This window comes from Syngnathus scovelli, chromosome 13, assembly GCF_024217435.2.
Source record: "Syngnathus scovelli strain Florida chromosome 13, RoL_Ssco_1.2, whole genome shotgun sequence".
Lineage (NCBI taxonomy): Eukaryota > Metazoa > Chordata > Actinopteri > Syngnathiformes > Syngnathidae > Syngnathus > Syngnathus scovelli.
This window is the reverse complement of record NC_090859.1, coordinates 1,702,278-1,718,787: the sequence shown is the minus strand read 5'-3', so window position 1 is coordinate 1,718,787 and position 16,510 is coordinate 1,702,278. Positions and strand designations below refer to the sequence as shown.

Below are 16,510 nucleotides of genomic sequence, written 5' to 3'. Positions count from 1 at the left end.
ACGATATGTAAATTATATATAAAATAATTATTATATAAGCAATAATATCAAACCATCTGTTACTCCAAATCATTAAATTGATCAAATTCCTCATCCTTTGTCAACAACGCCGCGCGTGCGCCCTGACGTCAGCCTCGTCGTTATTCCATGGATCTAGTATATAACTATATTGTAGCGTTAACAAAGTACAAGGAAAGACGTGGGTTTGATAAACGGCTCTTTATTTAACAAAACAAGACTTCAACGACCCAACAACTACTGAACTGTAACGATAACAACATATACAGTGGAGCCTCGGTTTTCTAACACAATCCGTTCCAGAAAGCTGTCCAAGCAGTGAATCGTTCGAATTCCGAATCATATCTTCCCATTACAAACAATGGAAAATAATTAATCCGTTCCAAGCAAAAAAAAAATGCCTTTTTAAGCATTTTTTCATTTGCACATTTTCGTCCAATCGCGCAACTGCAGCGCACCGCCGATCGCGCACCGCCGATCGTGCAACCGTAGCGCGCCGCCGACCGCGCAACTGCACCGCGCTGGTCGCATTATTGTGACAGAGCGGTCGCTAAAATTTAGAAAATATTTCTAAAGTCCTAATGTACTTTCCAAAATTTAAGTTGAACTCAGTGTGCAGGGAGCTTAATTTGGTCCGATCGCGCAACCGCAGCGCACCGGGCGCTCAGTGTCGCATTGTTTTAGGAGCGTCTTTGTGATTTTACTGCTCCCACTTGCTTCCTTTGGAGGCATGATGAGAGTTGATGCAATCCTCTGAGTAACGAGAACGTAATAACGAACGGAGTCAGTTGGCTCATCTCGCGAGGTTCGACAACCGAATTTCGTCCGACATCGGAAGCAAAAAAAATCTCGTTTTTGTTCGAATACCGATTTGTTTGAGAACCGGGACGTTCGAAAACCGAGGCTCCACTGTACAAGTTGCTACACGAAATAAAATATATCAAATAACTATAACATAAATAGTTCACCGCCATCCAGCCACAAGCACCGGCGTGGACTTCCAGGTGTGTGGCGGCATTGACTTCCAACCCCGGAGGTGGCACTTCCAGCCACGGAGGTGGAAGAGAGCTCCATAGAATAGGACAGGGCGTGCGCAAAAGCCATGTCCGACCCCCATCCACCGTCCCCGGACGTCCACCCAGCCGAGCGCCGGCCCCCGACTTCCATCCACGGAGGTGAAAGAGAGCTCTGTAGAGTAGGACCGGGCGTGCGTAAAAGCCATAATAGTTTTTCAAACCTTCTGTTAAAAGAAATTTACTGGAGTCCTACTTAAAATATGGATTTATCGCCACAGGTGACTCTGACGCGCAAAGCCCACTCTGCATAATATGTGGCAACAGGCTAGCTAACGAGGCAATGAAGCCTTCAAAAATGCTTCGGCACAAGGAGACAAAGCATCCTGCATTAAAAGACAAACCTTAACCACTTCGGGTGTCATTGTCTCCGATTATGCCTAGATGAAACCGGATCGTTTGAGAAACAAGCTCAGTGCTCCCATTTATTCAACGTAATGGTGAGTTTTATTTTTATGTCGTTTGTACTTGTTTTCATGCCAGTCGTATCATTTTATTTCATCGTATTCATATATTTATTATAAATGTATTATTTATTCATATAAATGTATTATTTATTTATATAAAGGCCAATCCGCGAAAATATTTCTGACACGTAACCGGTCCGTGACGCAAAAACGTTTGGGGACCACTGCCATATAAGACGCACCGGACTATAAACCGCAGGGTTCAAAATTTGAGAAAAAAGTCACGACTTGGTCCGAAATTTACGGTACTTTGAAGTAACAAATTTACTTTGCTATCCAAGCTCTATAGTGACTACCGTATTTTTCGCACCATAAGGCGCACTGGATTATTAGGCAAACCCTCACTGAATTTTTTATTTTAGAAATTATTTTATATATAGGGCCCACCGGATTAAAAAGCGCATAAAATAGAAGCTATACTGCAACAAACTGAGGTTGACTAGGGCTGCGGTATGCATCCACTAGCCAATAACCAATGAGCCCTCTGTAAACAATCGCGTTTCTCAACCTATCTCCTATAAAAAGATCGGAACTGACGAAAGTTCGATCTAACACATTGGTACTGCTTATGTTTCCCTTCCATATCAATCCGTAAATTTACTTGAAACATTAACGGAGCAGCCTATTTGAAATGAAAGCGCCTCGTGCCTATAGCAGCTATCATTATAGCATTAGCCACCCGCAAACTCCCATGAGCCTCAGCTCACAGACTCCCATGAGCCTCAGCAAAGTGTCGTGGCAGCCCCCTGTAAACAATCGCGTTTCTCAAAGTAGCTCCTATAAAATGATCGGAACTGACTAAAGTTCGATCTAACACATTGGTACTGCTTATGTTTCCCTTCCATATCAATCCGTAAATTTACTTGAAACATTAACGGAGCAGCCTATTTGAAATGAAAGCGCCTCGTGCCTATAGCAGCTATCATTATAGCATTAGCCACCCGCAAACTCCCATGAGCCTCAGAGGCTCACAGACTCCCATGAGCCTCAGCAAAGTGTCGTGGCAGCCCCCTGTAAACAATCGCGTTTCTCAAACTATCTCCTATAAAATGATCGGAACTGACTGAAGTTCGATCTAACACATTGGTACTGCTTACCCATGTTTCCCTTCCATATCGATCCGCAAATTTACTTGAAACATTAACGGAGAATCCTATTTTTACATGAAATAGCCTCGTGGGTACTTCAGCTATTCAGTGACGCCCCCTGAGCACGGTTGCCGTAATGCTGGGAAGCGATGCGACCTTGTAATTTACTAGTTGTACAAAAACGTACTGAAACAATTTGGCAGAACGCTGTGTATAACCAGTATGGACCAACAAATTCATCAATTGATCCATATATAAGGCGCTCTGCATTATAAGGCGCACTGTGTTTTTTTTGAGTAAATTTTAAGTTTTTAAGTGCGCCTAATAGTGCGGAAAATACGGTACTTAACATTGTCTCAAAGTGTCATTTCTTCAGTGTTGTCCCATGACAAGATACAATTAAAACATTGCAGAAATGAGAGGGGTGTACTCACTTTGGTGAGATACTGTAGATGACCTGGGCACAAACTTAATAGGCTCCAAGAAAAAGCTGCCAACTCACAACGGCACCATCAAAGAAAGCCAATAACTGCAACAAGATACAAGTCATCAAATCAACAAGACAAAACTCTGAAATAAAGGGAAAAATAACTAATTGCAGGCAGCTGGTGAGAGGCCTAAATAACATAGATGAGAGGTCCGCCACATAGCCCCTCCACAATGTCCAATACACACCAAAAAAAGCCTCCACGGGGTCAATGAACCGGCGCAAAGGTAGTCCAGCAAGCAATTCGCAGACAACGGTATGAGGCGATGGACCATACCTCTGATTCATCAAAACCTCACAGAACAGGCAAATGTGTGTGCAGAGCCTATCCCAGCTGACGTCGGGCAAAAGGCAGACTACACCTCAAACTGGTCGCCAGCCACTCACAGAGCCAGTCACAGAGAATTGTCAAATGTTGGTCAAAAAGGTTGCTCTTGCAGCTATAAAGAATTGTAAGAAACTTACCTGAGCTTTGTGTGCCTGGGTGAACAACTTCCACATATACCTCAAAGGCACATCCTGGACTTTCCCTAGAAAAGAAAAAAGCCTATAAAAATGCTATAGGCATATTTTTGGCCTTAACACAAATCCAAACAGACAAGGGTGTCAAACAAATTTTTGTCACATTACTGCTATTCTATTCTACCTACGGAATTTGTGTGTGTGTGTCTGTGTGTGTGTGTGTGTGTATGTGTGTGTGCGTGTGTGCGCGTGTGCGTGTGCGCACGTGCGTGCGTTTGGGGAGAGGGGTTATTCAAAATGGTTTAACTTGTAGTATGTTGTAGTTGCTGGCCAGATTAAAAACACTCGTCTAGTTTTGGCTACGGTATTTCCCGCACCATAAGGCGCACTTAAAGGTCTTTAATTTTCTCAAAAAACGAAGGTGTGCCTTTTAATGAGGTGCGCCTTTTGTGTGGACCAAATTCCAAAATCTGTAAAGTTGTTTTGTGGGGCTTCCGTAATATAGAGGCGAAATATGAAGAACCGATGTACCAATCAGAGGACATTATGGTTTACTTAGATCAGGGCAAAAAAAGAAAAAAAACTAGACTAGACGTACCATGTAGAGGAGTACATACCTCCGCCGCCATTGGTGAATAAATACGTACTATAGTTTGTGCAAAGTATGTACCTCTGCCGCCATTGATAAATAAATAGGTTTATTACCATTTGTGCAAATCTGTAAAGTTGTTTTGTGTGGCTTCCGCCACACAGAGACGTAATAAACAGGTGTAAAATGTAGACCCGATGAACCAATCAGAGGACATTATGTTTTACACAGATCGGGACGGTAAACCAATCAGAGGAATTCACGTAACACGTTGAGTATGTACCTCCGCCGCCATTGATAAATAAATACTATGGTTTGTGCAATAAAACAGCATTAGGACCCTCCAAAACGACATAGACAGAGACATGCTTACGAGCAGTGTTCCCTCTAAGCTGAGCAGCTGCGCAATTGCGCATTGATTGCGCAGTCTCTGCGCACAAGAAACTCCATGCTGCTGAAGAGAGCGCAACAGCAATGTGTACATGTTCTGTTAGGTTTGACAATCTCATGTACGTTTTGATGCTCATATCTGTACGATTCTCTTTATTAGTTTATGTAAACATATAACTGCTCAATCAGAACACAAATACAACACACAACTGTATGAACACAAACAAATAGGCACACACACACACAGGGGCGTGACGCCCCCCCACACTCCTGTACCAAATGGTCATGTGCCAAGTTCCCACCTTTCCGGGCAGTATAAAAGAAGCTGACCTGGAGAAGGAAGCTGTTGTTTCATCTGCTGCCGTGCCTCGTGCATTGCCCGCCATTAAATAACCCAAGATGTTGCCAATAAAGAACCAACTCTATACTCCACATCTTTGTTGTTCCTGGCTCAACATCGGACATCCCGCACAACACGCAACACTGCGCACACAAAAACAAATCTGCATAAACTGATTGATTAATATCTAATGTTAGACGTAATCTCATCTAATTAAGTGGACAAATTATTTTCTTTCTGTGCTTTCAGGAATTGACAGGTGTCCAGCCAATGATATGATATGGTTCACTTATGCCATATAGCCAATCATAGGTGTTAGAGATTCGCTCACTCCAACTTATTTTGCAAGAACCACACGGGAGACAAGTAAGTCCTTTTAGACACCTGCAGGTGGAGAGCTCACCCGTTGAAGGAATGAAGTCTGGGACTCTCCCAACTGCAAGGACATATTTATTAAGAGAAAGAGTGGGGGTAAGAGTAGACTGAATAGGAAGCCCTTGTGCTCTAGTCAAAACATATCAGGGGATGTTTTACGACCTTGTGTAGGATAAGACAAGGTAGGTTATTTATTACCGGTTGCATTCCAACATAATCATACGATAAGGATAATTTGAAAAACCCTAACAATAGGATTGACAGTGCCTGAACATGAGTCCTGCCCATCCGTGCAGCGCAGGTTAGCTAGCTAACGACAGTGCGGCGGAGTCAAGCGATGCAAATGGTAAATTAGCTAATCATGGTGAAACGAATGAGCAGCAACACATCCACTCGCCAAGCCAAAATAAATAAGAGATGCGGCAGTTCTTGTAAGATTGAATGGCTGTCGGAGTGTGTCAAAGTCAAAGTCAAAGTCAGCTTTATTGTCAATTTCTCCACATGCCAAAGACACACAAAGAAACCGAAATTCCGTTCCCCGCTATCCCACGGTGACAAGACATGGCCCACAATAGACAATCAAGTAAACAAGTAGACAACATCGTGCTGAATAAATAATGAATAAATAACACAACAAATAAATAAATAAGAGGAGCAAAAAAGGAGCAAGTGAGCGTACAGCAGACATTCCAGAAAATAGCGCAACAGCGCCACACGCTACGCAGAAGGGGGCAGCGAGTTCAGGGTCCTAACAGCCTGGAGAAAGAAGCCGTTGGCGAGCCTGGTGGTGCGGGAGCGCAGGCTCCTGTACCTCTTCCCAGAGGGCAGAAGGTCAAACAAAGAGTGAGCTGGGTGACTCACATCACTCGCAATCGTGGTTGCCTTGCGGGCGAGATGGGAGGTGTAAATGGCCTTCAGGGAGGTGCAAGTACAAGAGGAAACGTTAAAACTGGGTGAGATTTTTGCGAATGAGAAAGGTCTCATCTGCAAAACATGGAGTGAAGCCAAGTGGCGGGCGAATTTACAGAGGGAAAAATATGGAAGGAATGGAAGTTGGAGTACCTCAAGCCTCACATTCAGCAGAAATGTCATTTGAAAGCTGTTGGAACTGTACAAAGACTCAAGATGGGACAGGGGATCGGTCCATTATTGCAAGAAAGCGCAAAAGACCGACAGAAAAGGAACAAGCTGTCACACAAAACAAAATCCGACCACCCGAGCAAGTTAAAGTTCGCATTGACAATATTTTATTTATTTATGTAGGTAGGTAGGTAGGTAGGTAGGTAGGTAGGTAGGTAGGTAGGTAGGTAGGTAGGTAGGTAGGTAGGTAGGTAGGTAGGTAGGTAGGTAGGTAGGTAGGTAGGTAGGTAGGTAGGTAGGTAGGTAGGTAGGTAGGTAGGTAGGTAGGTAGGTAGGTAGGTAGGTAGGTAGGTAGGTAGGTAGGTAGGTAGGTAGGTAGGTAGGTAGGTAGGTAGGTAGGTAGGTAGGTAGGTAGGTAGGTAGGTAGTGAAGAAATGGGGTTGAAATACAAAAAGTCCTGCCTAGCTACAAAACCAGATATGCTCAAACCTCATTGAATAAAGTACATAAGCAGACAAGTATATTCACATATTAAATCAATAAAAGAAACATTTTATGCATATAATTATACCTACACACCAAATCAATAAAGCTGACATAACTAGACATTTTTTATAGGTGGTAATGACAAAGGTTTTTATAACTTTATGATCTGATATGTATTTCTGTGCACTTTGAAATAACAAATGTTTTTTTATATATTGCCTGAGTAGCTTAATGACCCTTAAGGAACTTTTTAATGCATGCTTGATGCTTTTCTAAATCACGGACACTGCCAAAGTCGTTTAAAAATGTTCAGTACTTGATTATATCTTATGTTTTGATTAATGCTAGACTTCAGTTTTGGATTACTACTGAACGTTCTGGATAGAGGGAAATGATTTGCCTTACAATGAAAAGATAGTATCTGTCAAAAGATAGTGTCAAAAGAACAAAAACAAATGCATGGTAAGTGGTGAGTAAGAACTTTGCATAGTCAGGAAACATTAACAAATTGATGATGTCACAGCCAAAAGTTCACATAATTCCGTACAAAATGACAAAATTGAAAGAATGATGAATGGGCGGTGAGTGACAGTGGGCAAAGTGGATGTATGTGCAAGAATAGTTTACAGGAAGCACACTTGGAGATAAAACCAGTAGAGGTGCCAGAGGAAGAGCGGCAGGAGGAAAACAACCAAGAACCCGGCCAAAGGTGATCGCCAAGGCCGAAAGACGGGATAGAAAACAACAGCCCCCACCGAATCGCCCATAATCAGCACCCACCCCCACGGAACAAGCTCTCACTGATCCAGCATCCACTCCCATGGAATCAAACTCTCCTGCGAACTTGCCACACCCCCTGGCTCATCACCCATCAAACTCGGCCCACACTGGCATGTGCAACTGAATATAAGCCTACCAAAAAACCTTGAACATTGCCTTTTCTGAATGGAGACTTTCTGCTCTTGAGCATGGTAACAGAGTTTTCTTAACAAGAATTGTGATTGAACTCAACCAACCTGTGTAAGTCTAAATTTTGTTTCGATGTCTTAGCCTTTTCCTAAAACTGAAGAAATAAAACGAGCACGCAAAAGAGTAAATTGGATAACAGGTGATTCGCTATGGCTGTGAGGCGCGGATAGCGCGCTTCCCAAATTGTGGACCAAATCCAGCCACTCCTTGCAACCGTTTCTTGGCATATCAGACAAACTGGCATTGATCGGACTTCAGCGAAAAAATATTTAGTTGTCAACTCTTTTTTAAACACAGGGTCCACCTTTCTTTTCCTTGGGCCACTCATTTTGATTGAAGGATTCCAGGGGAAGGTTTGTGGGTGGCTTTGGTGTAAAACTGTATCTGAAAGAATTTTGAGAATGCTAATGTCACAGCCTACATTCGAAATTCGGCACAGATAGAAATAGAGCGCGGAGTGCGCCGGGTTTGTACTACTGAGTACATACACGCACTTTTGAGTGAGCACCGCAATTTCTGACGCGGCTTCCGGGAGTAAATGTGCGGGCTGGTTTTTCTCTATCTACTGGGGAAATGCAGTCATTAAAGGGAAAATGACCCAAAACAATGTACCGTATTTTTTGGACTAATAGTCGCTTCGGAGTACAAGTCGCACCAGCCATAAAATGCACAATAAAGAGGAAAAAAAGATATACAAGTTGAATCGGAATTTAAGTCGCATTTTGGGGGAAATTTATTTGACAAAATCCAAGTCAAGTCAAGTCAAGTTTATTTGTATAGCCCTAAATCACAAACAGTCTCAAAGGGCTTCACATAGCCAAAAATTGACAATTATTCTCAAAGCATCCCCTGATCTTAAGCTCCCAAAAGGGCAAGGAAAAACTCAAAACCCCTGCCAGGGGAAAATGAGAAACCTTGAGAAGGGACCACAGATGGAAGGATCCCCCTTTCAGGATCACCAGGTTGTAATGGATGCAGAGAGGGCACAAGTAATATGTGTAATATTATGAAAATCAATGAAAAAATGGATGTCGGAGGTGCCCTCGATTGTCCTGGCAGTGTCTTCAAGGAGGCTGCAGTTTCTTCATCTTGAATTGGTCCCCGAGAATCCAGCTAGCCGCTATCAGCTTTTGCGCCACCTAACCCCCTCCCCAGCCAGGGAGGGGGCGGGCAGAGAGAACAAAACAAACTCCGGCCGAATCAGCCACTACAAGTTAGTTAAAGGCCATCTCATAGAAATGTGTCTTTAAACGTGTCTTAAATGTTTCTACTGAGGTAGTAGTTCTAATATCCATTGTTAGGGCATTCCAAAGCTCTGGAGCCCGAATAGAGAATGCTCTAGTACCTGCAGACATTTTCTTGGCCCTCGGTGTAACTAAAAGACTAGCGTTTTACGAACGAAGGTTACGAGACGGAACATAAGGAACGACTAGATCGACGAGATATGAAGGCGCTAAGCCATGCAGTGATTTATAGGTTAGTAGAAGAACCTTGAAGTCACATCTTAAATGGACCGGGAGCCAATGTAAGTTGGCTAATATTGGGGTAATGTGATCAAATTTTCTTGACCGTGAGAGCAGCCTCGCAGCGGCATTTTGTACTAACTGTAGACTTTTGATACTGGACTTAGGAAGACCAGAGAATAATACATTACAGTAGTCCAGGCGCGACGTGACGAAGGCATGTATAATAGTTTCCGCATCCCCGGTCGAGAGGATCGGACGAATCTTAGCAATATTACGAAGGTGAAAAAACGCAATTCTGGTTATATTCTTAATGTGTTTTTGAAAGGAGAGCGTTTGGTCAAATATTACCCCGAGATTAGTTACAGTATCACTCTGAGTGATAGTACGGTTATCTATAGTTATAGTGGTTTCCTTAAATAAGTGTTGATAACGAGTAGGACCAATTATCAACATCTCAGTTTTATCTGGGTTAAGACGAAGGAAGTTGAGAGACATCCATTGCTTGATCCCCGCAAGGCACGCCTCGAGATTACAACAGTCCCGCGGATCTGTCATCGATAACGGCATATATAATTGGGTGTCATCCGCGTAGCATTGAAAACTCGTATTATATTTACGTATTATGTCCCCAAGCGGAATCATAGAAATATTAAATAAAATCGGTCCGAGTACCGATCCCTGCGGGACACCACACGTAACATTATAGAGCTCAGAGGACGTATTGCCATGGACCACTCGGTGAGTCCTGTCTGATAGATAGGAATAGAACCAGCTTAGTGCTGACCCTGCGATACCAACACAAATTTTAAGACGCCCTAATAAAATATCGAAGTCTACAGTGTCAAAGGCAGCGCTAAGATCGAGTAGTAACAATACAGACGACATATTTGAATCCATAGCTATGAGGAGATCATTAGTCACTTTAGCAAGTGCTGTCTCTGTGGAATGATTAGCTCTAAAACCAGACTGAAAAGAGTCATATCGATTATTAGCGACCATGTAATCAATAAGCTGCTGCGCTACTACTTTTTCAAGAAGTTTTGCTATGAATGGGAGGTTTGAAACTGGCCTATAATTACTGAGACAGTCCGGGTCAAGATTTGCTCGCTTAAGTAGCGGTTTAATAATAGCGGTTTTAAAGGCTGTTGACACTATCCCAGAGGAAACAGACAGATTGATTATATTTAAGACAGACAATCCTAAAATTGGAAATAATTCTTTAAGTAGTTTGGCTGGAAGCGGGTCGAGTAAACAAGTTGTTTGTTTAGCCACACTAACCAATTTTGTAAGCATTTCAAGGGACACGCTTTTAAAATTTGAGAGGGTTATTGCATGATCCCCAGCGCTAGTAACCGGCGGAGCAATTGGAATGGTATTCTTGATCTCGTCCCTAATGGACTCAATCTTTTGAACAAAAAATTTCATAAACTCGTCAGCTGAGTGGAAGGAGCTATTGGGGGTCGGCTGGCGCAGAGTAAGCGTTGCCACTGTATCAAATAGGTATTTAGGATTGTTTTTATTGATATAAATGACTTGCGGAAAATAACGAGAATAATTGCTAAGATAAGCGCATCTTTATATTTCAGGAGGCTGTCCTTCCATTGCCTGATGAAAAACCTCAAGTTTGGTTAAACGCCATCTGCGCTCATGTTTTCTACATAATTGTTTAAGCGTACGTGTTTCATCTGTGAACCACGGAGTTGGCCATCTACGGCGAGTTTTCAGACGTAGCGGCGCCACAGAGTCGATGGCTTTTAATAATGTCGCATTAAATTCATTTGTAAGATTATCAATAGAGCCGCTGTATGCGGGAAACATGGCGGTTGCCGGCGACAGTTACTCAGATAGCGCAGTTGCAGTCATGGAGTTAAAATTACGGCTGCTATAATTCTGATTGCTCTCTTGTCTTTGACAAGGAACTAAAATTTCAAATTTTATTAAGAAATGATCAGACAAAACAGTAGTGTATGGCAGTACTGCTATATTTGAGGTTGCTAGTCCCCGGGATAATACCAGATCTAAGGTATTTCCATTCTTATGCGTTGCTGCCTGTACGGCTTGCGTAAAACCAAACGTATCGATTACAGTCTGAAATGCCGAAGTCAGTGGTTCTGACGGTGAATTCATGTGGATGTTGAAATCACCCATGATAACTATATTATCTGCATTTGTCACTAGATCAGCCACAAATTCTGAAAACTCATCCAGGAAGCCAGAGTAAGCCCCAGGTGGACGGTAAACAACAGCAAGATAGAATGACGGTAAAGCAGTGGATCGCACAATGAGAACTTCAAATGTTTTCAATACGTGAATTGAGCGAGGCCTAAATCTAAGCTCAGAATTTGAGATGAGGGCGACACCCCCACCCTTTTTTCGAGGACGCGCCACATGCGGGCTCACAAAATTTGGAGTTGAGGCCTCGTTAAGTGGCAGCAGTTCATTAGGTTTTAACCAGGTCTCGCAAAGACCGAAAACGTTTAGATTATGTTCCGTGATAAGGTCATTAACGAGAACTGCTTTCGTATGAAGCGATCTAATATTCATAAAACCGAGTTTAAGTGTAATCGGTCGATCAGGGTGCGTATCTATCGAAGGATTTTTTAACGGGATGCGAGTAAAATTGTGTTCTCTAGGCCTAACATCACCTCTCAAAAGTTTATTAGCGCGGTGGGGTGAAACGACCGTGGGAATTTGATGGTGAATATTTGTTACACATGTAAAGTTATCTAAAACAGGCACCGTTTCATCAGCAAGACCGGTCGGGAAGGAGTGATTGGATTTGTCTACTACCCCAGTAGAAAGTGTGTTTATGTGTACTGTAGCACTATTCAAACTGTCACGCTCTAGTCTACACGAGGAGCTATGTGTATGCTGAAAGTCTAGCCTAGTGCTAGTTAACTTTAACTTAACAGACTCCAAACCCGTCCTCACATGTGGTCCAATCACCTGTGCCCTGGCCTGCTCTAAAGTGACCTGTCATGAGTGGCTCAAACAGTAATCTATATTCCTAGAAAGAGTGAAGGCGCCTTCACGGTTAGGGTGAAGGCCGTCCTTCCTCAGCAGGTCAGGGCGGTCCCAGAAGGAGGACCAGTTGTGTTCTGTGTCCGCCACAACTACTGTTATCGCACTATTCTGCTCTAACTGGCGGACACGTCCCTCTAGCAGAGACAACCTCTCTAAGAGAAGGGTGCAGTTGGTGCACGAAGCCGTACAAACCTCTTGGTCCGCTGCCATACTTTGTGCCCGAAGAGCGACGATCGAGAGCCAACGGCGACACCAAGAACATACGTGAACCAGCAACAACAGGCTAAACGATACGGTATGCTAACGAGACATAAACACAAAGGAGGAGCTGAGAACGGGCCTGATGTAACATTAACAGTTATTCAAATAACTATAACATAAATAACACGTTCATCAAACCATCTGTGTCACTCCAAATCATTAAATCCATCGATCGAATCCGTCTTCGTTTAAGTAAACAACGCCGCATGTACGCCGCACCGCTTACGTCCGACTCGTCGTCAGTTGCAGTTCAAATTATTCCACACGCCCATATAATTATAAACAAAAATTTTATCAAACTATCTCTGTAACTCCACGTCATTAAATCCATCGATCGAATCCTTCGTTCTTTATGTAAACAACGCCGCGTGTGCGCCGCGCCGCTGGACTAGTCGTCAGTTGCAGTTCAAATTAAGGTAATCCTTTGCTACATCGCGGTTCATTTATCGCGGTTTCACTACATCGTGATTTTTTTTTCAAAATTAAAAAAAAATAAGATTCAAAATAAAACTTTTAAATTGAGGAATTATGGCACAAATGTTGCCCACTCGTCAGCAGAAGGCGGGGAGTGTCCACACAATTGCAGTGCATACACTTGTACCATTTTATAAAAAAAAATATATATTAATAAGAGTTCTAAAATCACATTTAAGAGTGTTATAACTTGTTATGGAAAAATCGTTATAATAAAACAGTTCAAAAAACATTTACAGTATGTACACTTGTACCTTTTTATTAAAATTGTTATAATAATAAAAGCTGTTCTAAAAGATATTTACATTATGTGTTAAGAATGCTCCATGTTATTTATGTTATTCAGGCGTGCTTTGATTTAAGGTAGAGTGCTTTATTTTGAAGGCCGTTTTCAGATGATACCATTTCAAATCATTAAATCTCCTGATTCTGGAAGTCAATGACTGGAACTCATTGTCAGTGACGCTCCAATTATTCCACAGCCATAGTGCGCCCTCATGCAGTTTAAAGTGAAAATAACATGTGAAGTGATCAACTATACTAGTAAGTAATGTGGTAATGATCAAGTAGAAATCTGTGAATTTCACATATAAGTCGCTCCTGAGTATAAGTCGCCCCCCCAAACTATGAAAAAAAACGCGACTTATAGTCCGAAAAATACAGTATAATAATACAATTTATTCAGGTTTGGCGGGCTGGATTAAATGGCCCCGTGGGCTGGATGCGGGCCGTAGTTTGCCCATGTCTGCTCTAGATCTATTGAACTAAATAACTCGCCTTCAAGTGATGAAAACCCAATCGCAAATTTACATTGCGGCGGTGTAAAAACACTAGTTCTCAACGTAAGTTAAGTTAACAAGTGGAAATGATGTGACGAAAGTAGCGCTAAAATGCTGCCGAAAATAAGGCGGATGTTGTCGCATCACTGCTGCCAGTGAGTTAGGTTTGCAGAGGCAAGCTGATTTTTGGACTCACAGCTTAACTAATTTTGCCTTGATATGTGCCAAAAGATGCTCGCGAGTTGCCAAGGCTAAAGTTGTTCGGCCGCTTCCATATCCCCCTCCCCCCATATATAAAAAAAAAATAAAAAATTCTCTACGGATTTACACGATTCACGAAAATTATACTTTCGACGAAAAAAAACACGGAAATCCGCGGAAAATTCTCATCCCTGGGATTTGCTGTTTTGCGGCTTCATAAGTGACGGGAGAATGGCGTTTGAATACACGCTATTGCTCAGAGGCACGCCCCGTGCTATGTGCTGACAGAGTACAAGCGCAGATAGTCCAGCAGCCTGCCGCGCACGAAGGAAACTCACCGGGGCGCAGGAGTCAGGACAGTGGCAATGAGCGTTGATAGGGCAGGGCGGGGCGGGCCTATGAACAATCTGCATCACTGCAGACGTGACTGACGAGGGAAGCGTGGTCGCCGGCCACGCGCAAAGGAACTACACCAAGAAAGAGGAATTGGGACATGACAACATATGTGTTTGTTCTTTTACTACTGTAACGGTACAATACATGCGCAGAACAGTGTGGGAATGGGTAAGGTTTATTCAGCATAAACGTATTAGGGAGGGTTTAAAAAGCTTTAATATTGTGTACTGGACCACAGTGAAAGAGGAGATTCATGCACAACTATGACTCACTTTGGTTTTACTATGCTATTCTATGCTATGCATGATGTTAGTTGAGTATGTTGATCCTGAAGGTGGAAAGTGCTTGGCAAGCAAAAAAAAAAACACTGACTTGCAATATATCGTAATAATATAACGTAATTGGTTCCGCGATCGGGTTTGTAAGTAGAAGCGACTTTTGCCCAAGCAATCAATGTAAAAGCAAATAATGCGTGCCGGACTATCCTAAAAGTCACTGTACAACAAGACTCATATTTCATGTTTCCAGCGGGCGATTTTGGGCAGCTAAATTGGGTTCGTTTGGCTTTAGCGGCGCATATGGCGAGCATGAGCTAGAGCACTAGTTGCCAGTGAGCCGGGCCGTCTGTCGGGCAGTTACGAGTGTAAGATTTTGAGAGTTTGTCTTTGTGTGTGTGCCTTCCTGAATGCGTCTGTAGAGTGTGCGTCCGTGCAAGTCATGTGATGTTGCCATTCGATGTGTTTTTTATTATCTTTTTCTCAGTACCTATTAAGTTTTCCTATTGCCGTCTGTGTGTGCTAACGCTAAGGCTAGCTTGCGCTCCATTATGGGACAGTATATACTTAGGTTTGTTTAGCCTGTTTGAGTGTCTTGTATCAAACTTTTAATAATAGTGGGTGACGTGCTATTGGTCTCTGGTCCAGAAACCACACTGTTAGGGTTGATAGATTAGTTTGATCCTATGCTTATGTTGAAATGTAACCTGTAATAAATAACCTAGCTAGATTAGTTTGATCCTATGCTTATGTTGGAATGTAACCTGTAATAAATAACCTAACTTGTCCTGTCTTCAGAGGTCAGGGGCTTCAACCCCATCCTGTCCACTCTCACCTCCACTCTCACCCCCACCCTGTTTCTCTCAATAAAAGTGCTCTTGCAAGAGGCGTGAGTCAGACCTCATTCGATCATCGCTGTACGCACAGCGACGAATGACTCTCCACTTGCAGGTGCTTAAAAAGGGCATACTGTCTCCCGTGTGGTTCTTGCAAAAATAAGTTAGAGTGAGCACCACTCTAACATTTTGGTGCCGTGACCCGGATTCTCTCATACCCGCCATCTGGCCGACGGAGGACGACACGCTGTACACTGTCGACGGGCCAGCGTCCATTAGCCGGACCTGGTAAAGAAAGACCTGGGAAGGAAATTCTTCGCTGGGCCAGCATCTTAGGTCTGCCTTCGTCTGACAGAGGTGGATTGACGGGATCCGGCAGTGCAACAAACCAGGGGACAAGTAAGTTAAAGCCCTAAAGTTGTGTGATTGTGTTGTTGTGAAACGCGTAAAAGGTAGAGGTGCACGAGATATAGCTTGGGTTTAAGTCCCAGGGGAAAGAAACAGGCTAAGAAAAGCAGAGCTTCTTTTTCGTTCATCGAAGAAGTGCGTAGATTCTTCTTTGTCTGTTTTTCCAAGCTGAGGGATCGGGCTTGGGTTAGTCCCAGTGGAAGGAACATGCTAAGAAACACAAAGGTTCTTTTTTGTTAATCAAAGAAGAGCATAGATTTTTCTTTGCACGTTTTATCCGGCCAAAGAACAGCTTGGGTTTGACTCCCAGTGGAAGAAACTGGCTAGAAAAAAACAGAGCTTCTTTTTCTTAATTGAAGAAGGGTTAGGGTTAGGGTTAGGGTTAGGGTTAGTGTGTCCGTTTTTCCAAGCTGTTTGCATGAAACTTGTGTGGTTGCGAGTGTGACTGGTAGGATAAATTGACTACAAAGAGAATTTGTAGAAAGGTCAATTTAAACCTGCATTGAGGATCCTCAAAGAAAGAAAAAATTGTATACACCTAAAATACCAAATTAAGATGGGAAATA

General features: G+C 42.8%; 1 protein-coding gene across 9 annotated transcripts in view; it reads right to left on the bottom strand.

Annotated features, from left to right (window-relative positions):
* The window catches only part of dennd1a (DENN/MADD domain containing 1A), a 147,529-nt gene that overhangs the window by 120,306 nt on the left and 10,713 nt on the right, over positions 1–16,510 (bottom strand). For 5 of the 9 annotated variants that reach the window (XM_049738645.2, XM_049738649.2, XM_049738650.2 and 2 more), the window contains exons 2-3: positions 4,905–5,057; positions 3,599–3,663 (exon numbers count right to left, since the gene is read on the bottom strand). The exons of 2 other annotated variants lie outside the window; for them this stretch is intronic. In XM_049738645.2, the coding sequence (XP_049594602.1) occupies positions 3,599–3,663; positions 4,905–4,960 (121 nt within the window). In that variant the 5' untranslated portion in view covers positions 4,961–5,057. Of the gene's footprint in view, positions 1–3,080; positions 3,176–3,598; positions 3,664–4,904; positions 5,058–16,510 lie in introns of all 9 variants that reach the window. 2 more of the 9 variants (XM_049738651.2, XM_049738648.2) reach the window with 2 other exon arrangements.